The sequence below is a fragment of the Ochotona princeps genome, chromosome 14 (assembly GCF_030435755.1).
Source record: "Ochotona princeps isolate mOchPri1 chromosome 14, mOchPri1.hap1, whole genome shotgun sequence".
NCBI classification, from domain to species: Eukaryota; Metazoa; Chordata; class Mammalia; order Lagomorpha; family Ochotonidae; genus Ochotona; species Ochotona princeps.
Window position 1 is genome coordinate 16,941,243 of NC_080845.1, and position 13,410 is coordinate 16,954,652.

Below are 13,410 nucleotides of genomic sequence, written 5' to 3' on the forward strand. Positions count from 1 at the left end.
GAGGGCAGGCAGTGTAAAGCAGAGGCAGCAGCCTAAACAGAAACATGCTTTGCTACTTTACACTCAGGAAAAAGTCCCAGAGTTATGAGTGTCAAGCAGGGACAGCCTGCAAGGCCACACTGAGACCTGGGCTTTCTTCTGAGGGCTGCAGTCTCCCACATCTGTAGAGATGTGACTGCCCAGCCTCCCGGGCCTTGCCATCTTGGTTGCAGAATAACCAGAAGCAGGCGCTCTGGGCATGGGCCTGGGCATAGTGCCTGTTCCAGGGAGCTTAATCTTGTCTTTCATATCAGACTGTGGGTAAATCTTGTGCAAAATTATTCACCTTTTTAGCCTGTGCCATCTCTCAGGAAAACAAATTCTGGAAGTTTTGTCTCTACTGGATAGAAAACAAACACATAGCATCTGGTTTTATTTGTCCTACAAGTATCCCTCTATAGTTGAATGGGCTTCTGACAGACCAGATATACCCCTCCTGCCTCTTCCCAGTTCCTTTGACTTCCATCCCTAAAAGATAAACCCTCACATGTAGGAGAAGCAATGGTTTAGGTTGAAGGCCTTGACCTGGAATAACCCACTGACCAAGGCTGCTTAGGACCAAGAGGGGATCATGCCAGACAGTGGGGAAAGGAAGTAACCAGGGGCCACTTCCAAAGCCCATGTGCTCACAGTGGGACTGCCCCACGGTGTGAAACCGCCTGCACCACCCCTATGCAAAACCCTGTCAGTGCCTTGGTGTCGTGCATAAACAAGGGTTTTGGTGGCGGAATTTGTGGAAAAAAAAAAAAAGAAAGAAAGAAATTTAGAGACCAAAACTAAAACACAAGACATATACTAACAAAACATCATTATTTCCAAAAAGGATCCACGATGTTGTCTCAACTGCCACAGGCCAGAGGACCCAGGCCAGTGGAGACCCAGGCGTAATGGCCTCCAGGGAAGATGAGAATTTTGAAAGGCCCAAGACAGAAGAAAGTACAAAAATGGGAGCTCAGAAGGTGTGGGGGAGTGAAAAGGATCACTTTGTATTCAAATTGCACAGATGGCCTTTTCAACAATACATGCCTGTGCTCCCATCCTCCCCGCTCCTGCCTGCCCAAGACACCAAACACAGACAATCGGCCCATCAGGAAAGAGGCCATTGTGTGCTTCTGGGAGTGATTTATGTGGTGGGGAGGGGCTAGGCTGGGCTTCCCGTGATTATGACTCTCAGAGGCAATCGCCAATGCTTGTTCATCATTCCGGCCGGCCGACCGGGATGGACTAGGATGCTGCAGAGCAGTGGCCACCAGGTCGTATTTCATCTCCTCGAGCCAGTGCAGCCAAATTAAGTGCTTCATTGATTGGCGAGGCTGAGCAGCAGTGTGCTGTGGCTCACCACAGGCAATGGGGAGGGGCAGAAGCCTGGGGCCCACCGGTAGGCCCAATCCCGACCCTCACAGCAGGTGCAGCAGAACAGTCCAGGAGAAGGTCTGATTCCTGCGCCTGCACATCGCTCCAAGTCTCCACCGCTTTGTGGCCACAGCTGCTGTCCTATGCCCCCTGCCTGGTGGCCAGAGGTATGTCACCAGGCCCGGGAGAGACAAGCTTGCTGCCTTCCCAGACAGGCAATTCTCCAGTGCCTCACATTCTCCCCACCCCCCCTTTAATGTCATTTTGTATGGGAATCAAATGAAATCAAAGCACAGCTCACTGTCTGTGAGGCCCCAGCTGCTCAGTCACTCAGAACTCAGCCTGCGGGCTAAGCCCTGGCTGCCAGAGACACTGTCAGGCAGCCCGATCCCTGAGTGGGAGCATCATCCTATCACAGACCAACTCACCTGCCCCATATGAGGCAGCTGATTGTATGTGCCTGATTTTTCCTGGGTTGGGGGGGGTGGTCAGTGGCTGGCCAGGGGCATACTCTTTGCAAGGCTTTAAATTTTACTGTCCTGGTGGCCACAGCAGCTCAATGAGGTCACAGGGGACTCGGGCATCATCCTCTAAAGTCTTGCATGACACAGTATAGTATCTGAGCTCAGGGCACTCTCTGACTTCCTTCTCTTCCAATGCAAGTGACGCCGGCCTATAGACAGGCTTTGTGCGCAAGCCATGTCTCTGGGACCTGTGGCCTTAGGCTTCCCTTACTCTAGGTCTTGACAGAAAAGGGTGTGGGAGCTGCTGCAGCAGGCAGTGAGTATGCTGGGCTCTGGTCACTGTTCGCATAGTAGAGCAATCTACCAAGGTGGCTGCATCATACCCAGGTCTGGTCCCTGACTCTCTGGGACTTCCCAAGAAGTAGAATGAGTCCACTTCCCAAGAAGTAAACTGAGCACTCAGCCTAGGATGAAGGGAAAGCCCAGGCAACCTCTGCTGTTGAAGTTTGGGGCAGGGATGGGGGGCCAAGCAGAGCACTGGCTGCTCTAAACTCCCACAGACAGGCCCAGAACCCAGGGCGGAGTTCTGTACACAAGGTGCCACTGAGAACATAAGAGTTGGTGGAGCATGAGGGCTGGTGGGAAGGATAGGGAACCAGCTTTTCTCATCCCCCATCCAAGCCTTCACATACCTGTTGCCCCACCCACCAGCCAGCAGGAGCTCGGGCCTCCCTCGCCAGCCTCACATGCATGTGGGCCCCCTCCTATCTGCAACAGGATCCTTGCAGGAGCCACTGCAGACTAAGTGACACTCTGGTGTTGAACTGCCTCTCCCTGCTCCTCTCCAAGCTCTGACACCCTGGCCTACTCACCACACCCGCTAGTCCTGGGACCTCCCATGTCTGACCTTCTACCTGGAACATTCTTTCCCAAGTCTTGACTGGTTCACTCCTTTCCAGCCAGGACTGGTCAAAGTTCTATCATTCCTCTGTTTCACCCCATGCATAGCCATCCTATCACAGTTTCTGCTGAAAGAAACTGCTACTTTCCCAGATTATCACTGCTGGCATCCGTGGAGACGTGTATGTGTGTGTGTGTGTGTGTGTGTACGTGCACACACGTGTGTGGAGCTGTTGGTGACTCGGTTCCCGCATGCTTACTCCCTGCTAGGACAGGAACATGATGAGAGCACAAGGCTTGTCCATTTGTTCTCTGCAGTCCCCCAGCACAGAGCCTGGTACAAATGAGACACTCTCCCCCTCCCCACTTCAAATCCACTAAATGAACCAGTCAAGGTGTCTGCAGGAAAAACAAGCCAGTGGCTGGAGACGTCTTCAGACAGCAACAGATCACAGCGTCGTTCTCCACTGGGATGATCTCAGCCAGTCTCTCCTGTGGGCCCCAGAGTGGGTGCTAGAGCCACTGCTGGAGGCCCAGACGCCCTTTGACCTGCTTGTGCGTGGAGGGAACAAGCTTCAGAGCCTTTTCCATCAGCAACTTCCTGTGGCCAGTCTGTGCAGGCCCATGGGCCTCTCTCATCACTGCGGTCCTTCTGCTGCCAATCCACACACACCCTTGGAATCACTCTCTTCAGATGACCCTAGGCCTACCATTTTGGTCCTCCGTTTTGGGTCCAGTTGAGGTGAGGTTACTGTGTAGTAAGGGAGGCCCAAGAAAGGGTTAAGTCGCTGGCAGCACAGTTCCGCCCTTGGGCTTGCTCAGCCAATCAGAGTCTGTCCTGATGAGGTAAAGCTTCTATCCTGGGTAGCATTGGCGGAGGTGCCCAGCCCCATCTCCTGCTGGAGAGAGCCGTAAGGGTGGAGTTTCTGTGGAACCAGACAGAACTGGAATTAGCTTGCTGTCTACTCAGGCCATGGATGCCTGACTTCAGGACTTGCCTCTGCTCCTCACCAAGTCACTTGGACAGACCTTGGCATCCCCAGGCCAGGCTCTAACTGCCCTAAACAGTCGACGAGGTGGCACGCACCCACCTCTGTATCCCATCTAGGAGAGGTCTGACAGCCAGAGCTGACTCTGGAGGTCCCCATCTCCCCACCAGGGCCCTGGAATATGGCAGGTGGCTATGGTGAGGTGCCACGAAGCGGCTGGTCCCAAGTGCTCAGAGTGGCGGCGTCAGCTTCCAGGAGGAGCAGGGCTGGCAGACGGCTCCTCTCACGGACATCCCTTAGGATCAGGCTAACACCAGCGGCTGGTCAGCAGAGATCTTCTCGCAGGCCACTTGGCCCAGCACTTCCTGAGTTTATGCCTCCCTGTTCATCCAACCACTTGACTGATGCAGAAACTGAGTTGAAGAGGCCAGGCGGCTCTCCGGGGTCCCCCACTGCTCACCACGTTAGTTGGAGCAGTCTGTTGTCACGTCTGCCTTCTGTCACTACACTATGACCTCCAGAGGGAGGAGTGCACCAGATTCCTCTGAGCGTACCCACTGCACACACCTGAGACCTCAGGGGCCAAACACTTCCTCTCAGCTGGCTGGGACTGTCCAGTGCAGACACCCAGCTGGGCCACCCCTCTCACGCCTGCCCGCATGGCTTTTAATGCTTGGATCTTCATTCCAGTGCCCCCGCCACTTCTCTCCAGTCAGGAGACATCAATAAGGACAGGAACTAGGCCTTGCTCATCTCTGCAATCCCAGAGGGCCTGGCATCTGGCACAGAGAAGGCATTTATTTTGTGTATATCACTGATAACCAAAATACAGTTGCCCTGCCTCTCCCTCCTGGCTTTGAACCTCAGCAGCTGCAGGTGGGAGCAGTTCAGTCACTCCGGATTGGAAGCATCACAGAAGGCCCCCCATGCAGTGCATGTGCTACGAGTGCTTTCAGGTAGCCAGAGTAAAGGAAATGGTCTCCAGGGCCAGGTAGTGAAGCAAGACTAAGGGCTGCGGTCCGAAGAGACAGATGGGGTGCCGGGCAAGAGAGGAAGTGGGAGGAACCTATAGGCAAAGAGTGAGCAAGACAGACAATGGACTCCCCTCCCCAAAGAAGAGGTGCCATGGGACTGTGGCCTGGCCCACTGGAACCCCCCACACTTGCCACGCCACAGAATCCTGTTCCTGCCCCTGCCTGCCTCTGGAAGCAGAACAGAGCTGGCCCAAAAAGCAGCAGATTTCACAGGCAGCCAAATCCAGCAGAAGTCTTCGGGACACAGATTTCCCCACAGGGACAGAATGAGCTCGGGGTGCTCAGCTCCCCAGATAAACACATCACAGCATCTGAAGAGCCCCCCAGCATGTCATTCCTCCCCCAAGCGAGTGGCTGCTTACATTCACAGCAAAGAGTGCACTGATGACTTTCTTATGGATTTGAGAAAAACTTTCCATTCCCTGAAGTATTTGAAGAACTTCCCATCCCAAGGCGTCAGCAAGCACTGTGGATAGGAGCAGGGACACAGGCTGGAAAGGGGGTGTGTGTGGCAGATTCGGGAATTGCCTTTCCAGAGGGAGAAATTTGATGGGGTGGAGGGAGTGTTGGTTTCACTTTCCTTTGTTTAGTAGAAGGTGAAGATTCAGAGAAGGCATCAAAGGACGCACTTCTTAGTCTCCAAAGGCATCAGCAAGCAGGGTGAGTTGTACTCAGAAAGCAAGAAGCAGTTTCTGAGGTCTGCTTGGCCCCTACCTTTCCTCCCCTGGGGGACAGCCACATTAGTGGAAAAGCTGCAATGCTGCCCTGGGTCACTCAGGCTGCAGGGAACTAACAGACCTGAGCACAGGTGGGTGATGAGCTGTACCAGCTGGACAGCCACCTGGGCCCTGTCACCAAGGTCAGGGAAGCCGTCTGGCACTCTTTAGGGCTGAAGAAAGTTCTGTCTGCCGTAAGTTTAATCTGGAAATGTTCTGTGCATGGCTCAGAGAACCAATTCGCTGAGACCCAGAGGCAACACCACAGTTCTCAATAGCCAGACCCCCTTCTTCTTGACCCTTCTGCCCCGTGCACAGCTTCCCCATGACACTCAACGTCCAAACAGCTTTGGCATGAATTATGTTCCACCCGCTGCCTGCCCATGATGCCAACAGCCCATGCTAGGCCCAGACTAGCTGTAGACACTCACCATTCTGCCCAAAGGCAAAGGGGGTCTCTGAGCACTGACACAACTCTGGCAGACACAGTCTAGAGCCAGCAAACTCTGATGTTGGGCATAAAGACCTCTCTCCCTCAGAGGAGGAAGTTAGTACAAAGCAAACAAGGTTGGAGGCACAAGTTCAGCCACTCAACATCTGCCTCACCATGCTCCCCCCATCCCCACCTCACATTCCGCCTGGTAAACAGGGCGTGACCTGGATTCCCAGACCAGACTGACAGGAGAGAGCAGGCTACAGCAACCATGATAACAGGTCTCCCCTCAAAGACAAACCTGATACTGGGAACGGGCGAGTGTTGCACCATTGGGAGCAGGGACGGGTACAGTGCCCTCCCCACAACTCTGGTCAGGTGTATGCGCGTGCAGTTCCATGTCAGCTGCAACCCCCAATCAACCCTCTAGGGGAGGAACCTCGTGTGACTAATAGGGGACATCAAAGTACAGAGTCGTGAGCGACTTGCCCAAAGTCATGCTGAAGGCTGAACGTGACCCAGGACCCACACTCTGTCGGATGTCTTCATCCCATCAAAGTTGATCTTACCCCTGCCTGGTGCCAAATAGCATCACATCTCTGACGACACAATTCTTTGGTAACCCTGCCCACCAGCTACTGTCCAGCGCCCCTCTCCCCAGCTCTCGCCACAAGGTGCCACTCCTCACTCCTACCCCCCACCCCAGCGAGCAAGCAGCAAGGCCAGAGAGTTTCCAGCTGCTCCTCACACTCGTCCCTCCACTTCCAGCCAAGTCTAGCAGAGCAACTGCACCAAACAATAATGCAGTTAGCTGGACCCCAAACTTCCAACGGTCAAACTCAGTCCCCAAATGGCCTGTGCTTTGAGTAAGAGAAGGGACATGAGGGTCTTAACAATGGGGGATGAGAACTCTGCTTTGTTTCTGTTATCAGCAGGGATCAAAGGAAAAGGTTCTGGTCCTGCTCCCATCACATTATCCAATCCCCAGCCCACCCCGTATGCTGGACCAGATGAGTGGGTCTGGTCCAGATCAGCCTCCCCAAAGGGACTGGTCATCTCCCAGGCTCCAGCTGGCTGGTCCTCAGGCCCAGCGGTGGATATGCAGCTCCTCTGGCTCTGGCCTAGATCAAACTCTAACAGCTTCTGCTGCAAACATCCCCTCAATTGCGTCTGCCTCGGGCCAGCGTTAAACACCAGCATACTGCCCTTCCCCCACACCCAGGGCAGGGCCTGCTCCCTGGCAGAGGGGACTGTATGCCAGACAGCAGGGAGGCCAGCCCAAATTAAACCCTGCCCCAGACAAACCAAAGAAGAGCCCAGAACTGGCAGGGTCATGTGCTCAGTTTGTCTCTGATGTTCTGCGGGAGCAAGTCAAATCCACTCGAAGTACCCCACAAAAAGCCAAGGACGGAGACATTCAAACACAGACCCTCCTCTCACCAGGACCTCACTGCCCAGCTCCAAGTTCCAGCCAAACTCAGGCTAGCCCCAAACTCAACTTGGAGGTCCGAGGGTGGAGGGTGGCCCTGGGGGAAGTCAGGCAGCCAGAGCTGCGGCTGTAAACAAGGCCCTTACCTTGCTCTCCAGGGGCGAGGCAGCCAGCTGTTGCTGCTTGGCGATGTTCTCCGCCAGGCACCAGCACACTCTCTTCTTCTGCTCCTGTGAGTGTGCCTCCAAAGTGAATAAGCACTCTGCCTTCTGACGTCAAGGAAAACACAGAAAGGGACGGGTCAGGGCTGCTCTCTGATCGGGGGCTCCCAGGCCCATGCCCCACCCTGGGCTCTCAAGGGCGAGGCTGCTGTGAGGAAGTGAGCTCCCACTAAAAGCTACAAATGCACACTAATCCCCAGTGACACTGGGAAGTGGGGCTGGGGGCAGCTGGTGAGCTGTTGGCCTGTGGGGGAGGGGAGAGGAGGGACACAGTAGCTCCCAACATAGGGGAGGCCTGTGGGGAGCCACAGGACAATGATGGGGTTGAGACTGGACAGGGCAGCAGGCAGCCTGGGTAGCCTGTGGGGAATGCAGAGTGCAACAGCCCCAGGCTGCTATTCTGTGCAGCCTGGATCTCCCTCCAGCATGCTCTTCCGATCGCCAAGTCCAAGCTTGGCAGGGTCGGACGGACGCACCACCAGAACCCAAACATTCACTGGGGTCCCTGGGGGTTGCCCATGACCTGAAGTCCCATGCCCCAATGTAGCACGTGATCTAGGAGTCATCAATAGTTATTCAGGCCCACTGAGGCAGCCACATCTCTGGCACAGCTGTCATTCAAATTTCATCAAGTAGACCATAAACCGCTTCTGGGAAGGCCTTTGCTGTCCAGGCCTCACGCCATGCGTAGCAGGGAATGGCCTCTGTGAACTCTGGCTACCTGAAGGAACTTCCAGGAGGTCGAATTTAGCCCAGCTTTGGTACAAGCACCATGGAGCTACAGGGATTCAGGGAGTTGCCAGGAAATAGTATGTGCTGGGGGCAGAGTGGGGTGGTGCCACCACCTAGGGTTACCACCCAGTACAAGACAATTTCTAACGCCAAGGGAATTTGGACTGGCGCCTCTCCTCCCCCATAGCAGCAATTAGATGGACTGAGCCAGAGAGCTTAGAGCTTGAGCCATTTAGAACAAAAAAAAAAGAGAGCTCCCACCCAGTCCTTCCTCATCTCGCAGCTGGACAGGCCTTGAGTGCCACCCTGCCATTTTCCTGGCTCAGGAGAGTAGTGAGCTTTCTGTAAAATGGGGCGATAATGACACCACCTACTTATTGGAGCACCTGGGAGGGCAGCCCAGGCCACATCACACAGTAGCTGGTGTCACTGTTAACTAACTGTTCACTGGGCACACAGTGCTGGACCCCAACTCTGGATCAGGAACTGGCCTAGGTGCTAGAGATGAGGAGGTTAACAAAACACAGCCCTTACCCTGGAGTTGGGTGTTGGGGGTAGGGAGGAATTGTCAAAATGCTAAAGAAACAAATAAGCAATACAATGATAAGCTGTGAAACGGTATGAAGCTCGGAAAGCGAGAGACCACACTTAAGCAAGGTGGTCAGAAAAGTCTCACCTTAGAAGGAAGTGACACCAGAGCCAAGGGCTGATGAACAGGAAGAAGCCAGCCAGCAGAACACTAGCGGAACTCAGGGCTAGTGGAAGCCCTGAGGCAGGGATGGCTGTTGCTGTCACCTCACGTCATCTGGGAACTTTCCCACCCTTCATTGGGCTCCACCTCCCATGCAAAATGTCCCCAGTACCAGCCATTCCTCTCCTGCCTTATGTCCTTGGAGGGACACTCATCCTTCTGAAAGCAGGCGAGGAGAGGGAAGATAGCCCTGGCAGCCGGACTTAGGGAGCTGGGCAGTGCACTGGGCAGTACTGGAGCTTCTGCTTCACCACCTGCTCCTGCTGCTTCTAGGACTTCCCAGCCCACTGCAAGGTGAGGGTGGTGACATCCAACAAAGAACCCAAGGTTCTCCTGGGATTAAGGGGCAGGGGAGCCCCAGACCAGGGACTCTCTGCTGCTTGCCTTATCCTGGTCCACTGCAAAAGGAGGTGTGAGTGAGGGCTATAGTCCCTTCCAGCTGGCCAAGTGTCCTCCTCAGAGTGGGCCCCGGCCTCAGCCCTCTAGCCCTGCTTTTATCTAACCATCTGGACTCTGGCAAATTCCTCCCCTTCCCTCAGCTTCCATATCCTCCTCTGTTTGAAGCAGGAATTCCACCATCATACCAATTCCTGGTAGATAATTATGGATTTTCAAATTTCCCATCCATGAAGCCCTGTAGATCTTGGAACTCCACAAGGAGGCATGAAGGCACGGTTGTTGTTCTCATATTCCAGAAGAGAAAAATCAAAGGCCAGAGTGGCTCAGGGCCTCCCAGCATCTAACAGCCAAGGAGCGGCAGACTCGAAGCCTTGGAGCAAAGCTTGCAGAACTGCACTCCCTAACCTGGAGAGGCTACTGCACTGCTGGCTGGTGGGACTGCTCCCCTGGCAAAGAGACCCTAGAGGTAGGCAGACTGCAAACTTTCAGAAGAGACTCTAGACCACTGGGCCTGGGAGCCCTGCAGGGTTTGTGGTGGCTTTCTAGATAGCTGTGCTCTGCTCTAACCTCCCCAGAGAAGTATGATGACAGTCCCTCATGGTAAGAGGGCTGCCCAGCCCTGGCTCCCAAACTTCCCACTTGGTGCCCAGACAGGGCAAAGCACTAGGCCAGCACTCCAACTAACTCGCGAGAGAGCAGCTGTGATCATCCCCATTGTTGTGGGCCAAGGAGTTGGTTAGTACTCGCTAAACTGAGCACTACAGGTAATGGGCTTGGGGCTGAAAGCACCTGGTCTAAAGGAACTCAGCTGTATCCAGTATTCTGCTAATGAGAGTGTGGGCTAAAGTGTAAATAAGAACTAGGTGAGAGGTCAAGAGTGGAGGCAATAAAAGCAGGCCTCGAGAGAGGCCGGAGAGAGACATTTTCCACCATCTCTGGTCTCCGTGTCGGTGTCTCATCCCCAGATCCTTCGCCGTGCCCACGTTACTGACCCAGCCGGCCACAACACCCCATCCTGTGAACACCTGCAAGACCCTCACCTGCTCCTTACCCCTCAGAGAAGCCATGTGTCTCTGCCTGGCCCAGCAGGCAAATGAGCTGCACTAGGATCTCGTGTCCAAAGTACTAGCACAGAAGTTCATTTAGAATCTTGGAAAAGTCATGCTTCTCCAGCTGCAGAGGTGACCAAAGCACCTTTCTCAGGAACAGCATGTAGGGCGGGGCTCTCCGGCCCTGAGAGCTTGAAGACAAAAACCTTGAAAACACTGGAAGCCTCAAAAAGTTTCTAAAGCAAAACCCAGCCTGACCCAGGCTGTCTTAGATGGGCAACTCTGCAGGGGGCTGGCCTTGGAGGCACTGGGTCAACTCCCTCCAGTGACTAAGTTCTCCTCTCTCAAAAATCTGTCTGTACTGGAGCCCTCATTGCCTGGTGGCGGTTCCCCGACAGCAAAACTGTCTGAGTCCAGTGTGTGATCCAACCACATGCCAGCTTTCCATGTGCCCGCAATCCCAGGTTCCAGGGCATCACCTGGAAGCTTTCCTGCAGTGCCACCCAGCACATGGACATCCCCAAATCCAGCTAGATACTCCGCTCCACCTGGCCTCCTTAAGGCCCCAGCTTGTCTTACCTCCTTCCTTGCGAGTTGACTTTGTTTTTGTAAAATAAAAAATAAATACATAAAACAAAAAACACCTCTGCAGCTACAGCTTAAGTCTGTCCATGTACATTGATAAAACATTTTCCCATGTCATAGAGTTGTAACAGATCTACAACAGGAGGAGGGAAAGGTACGGCTGCATTCATTTTTCAATTGAAAATACTAAGACACAGAGTAAGTTGTCAGTCCAGGTCTAGAAGAGTAGATTCAGGGTTTATCTCTTGAATGCCCTAGCCTATCTGAATATGCACGTCACAAAGAAGGCGAACAGTTCCTCCCGGCTTTCATTTAAGAAAATCAATAAGGCAGTGGTGATGTCTCTAATGGAGAGAAAATGAATATAAAAAGCTCTTCCCCTCATTATGAATCTGAAAATAATGATAGCTAACATTATTGAGCACTCGCTGTGTGCCAGGCTCTGTGCTAAGTGCTCATTGAATCTCATTTAATCATTACAACCCGGCAAGGTGGGCCTCATCGGCCTCCTGTCCAATACTACATAGCTTGCTCCAAATCACTCAGGAAATGGCAGAACCAAGGCTCAGACTTAGGTCCAAGGTCACAACTCTTAATTTAACAGCCAGCTTCAGATTCTAGACTAGGAAATGGTCCCTAACCAACGTGCCCATTGACTCAATGCCTCTAGTGCTCTGCAGCCCGTTATGGGCACATCTGCTCCCAGAGACTGTAGGGGCTAAAGGGCATCTTTTAGGCACTAGAGACCCAGAGCCAAGGACTGCAGAGGATAATTATCTGCATGATCTTAGAGCCAGAGAGTGATCAGAGAGAATACCTTGGCAATTAACACTTTCTCCATATGGAGTGGGAAAGCACTCCCCAAATCTCAACCCTCTTCTTCTGGTGTCTTCTCTGAGCTGACCCACATGCCAGAAGTTCCAATCAAGATGCGAGTTTGGACACTCCAGGGATCCAAAACCACCCATGTCAAGAAGGTCCCAGGCCACAGAGCAAGCAGGCATGCATCTTGCCTGCATTACAGAGTGCTTCTCACGAACAACAACCCATGAAGAGGAGAGGCTTGTAGCTTCCTGTGAACTTCAATACCACAGTCGCCAGGTCAGATCACCTAGCAGGGTACTGAACTAGGTCTCCTGCCACCAATCTTCAGAGGACTAGAAGGTCACAGATCTTTGTGGAACACAAGCACTTTCTTCTCTGGATGAAACAAACCCAGCCTGCAAAGAGCTCTCTGGGCATTAAGGAACTTGGAGCTTCATGGCAGGGCATGCTGAGCAAAACGGAATCCAGGGAATGAGGCTGGAAGAAGAGACAGCCTGGGCTTCTTTCTGTTGCGCTCTGCTCCATAGGACTCAACACTTCCAACACTGAAGGGATTCCACCTGCCCCCTCTGTGCCCCAGTGGGATGTAATTGCCACAAGAGAAGACACCCAATGCTTCCTTGGCCTTCAGATCTTAAGATCCAGGCAGCCACAGTCCCACATGCGTACTACCTTTGAAGCTAACTTCTCATTAACTGTCTTTTCTCTCCAGATCCATTCAAAGACTCAGTTAAGGATCTGCACCTCTCATCTCATCCAGGAATGTTAGCCAATCACCAACACACACAAATTCTTTCACTAAGGTGTGTATCCCTCTTGTTCAGTCAATATAGATCCTACCCCACTCCCCAAGAAATGACCAGTATAGACTTTCCCACAAGACAGATTCCCAGGTCTGTTGGAAGGCAGAAATGAGCCTGCTAAATCCTGCTGGGGAGAGATCCACCCTACTCACAACACCACAGTGACAAGGTTAGGGATAGCAAATGCCCAGAAGACAGAAAAGGCTACAGATAGCCGAGTGGCTCTCATGTTCTTTATTACCGAGGGCCTTTTAGGTTAAACCCCAGGTTAATATGTATCCACCAAGCCTTATCAAGCAGATCAGTCATCTGCTTGGCTTTGTCCTGCAAAGGCACAGCACTGCCCAGCCTCGGGACTGAGATCAACAGGACAGCAATCACACCCACGGGGTTTCACTCAAGCCTTCTGGAATACCTACAAGACCCTATGAGAGGGGTCACAGAGGGTACTTCCCGGGAATAGAGAAAGAAGAGGCACCAGAATCAGGGCAACCCCCGAGGAAAGGTGGGGGCGGGGGGCAGGTGACTTGGGCTATGCCCTCTCCAACTTCTGTGGGGACTCAGTCATGAATTCTCCAGCAGTGCTCAGGGATCATTCCCAGGGCTTCCTGGCCCACGGCTCTTTCAGAAACCAGAGAGGTGGGGATGCTACTCCCCTTCTAACCGTGGGGCTCTCTACATGTCTCCC

At 53.2% G+C, this 13,410-nt stretch overlaps 1 protein-coding gene across 4 annotated transcripts in view; it reads right to left on the reverse strand.

Moving 5' to 3' along the window:
• Window positions 1-13,410, reverse strand: part of RGS3 (regulator of G protein signaling 3) — a 125,674-nt gene that overhangs the window by 46,569 nt on the left and 65,695 nt on the right. For 2 of the 4 annotated variants that reach the window (XM_058672851.1, XM_004594939.2), the window contains one exon: window positions 7,504-7,626. In XM_058672851.1, coding sequence (XP_058528834.1) covers window positions 7,504-7,626 — 123 coding nt within the window. Of the gene's footprint in view, window positions 1-2,639; window positions 3,683-7,503; window positions 7,627-13,410 lie in introns of those variants that run through there. The other 2 variants (XM_004594940.2, XM_036496583.2) reach the window with 2 other exon arrangements.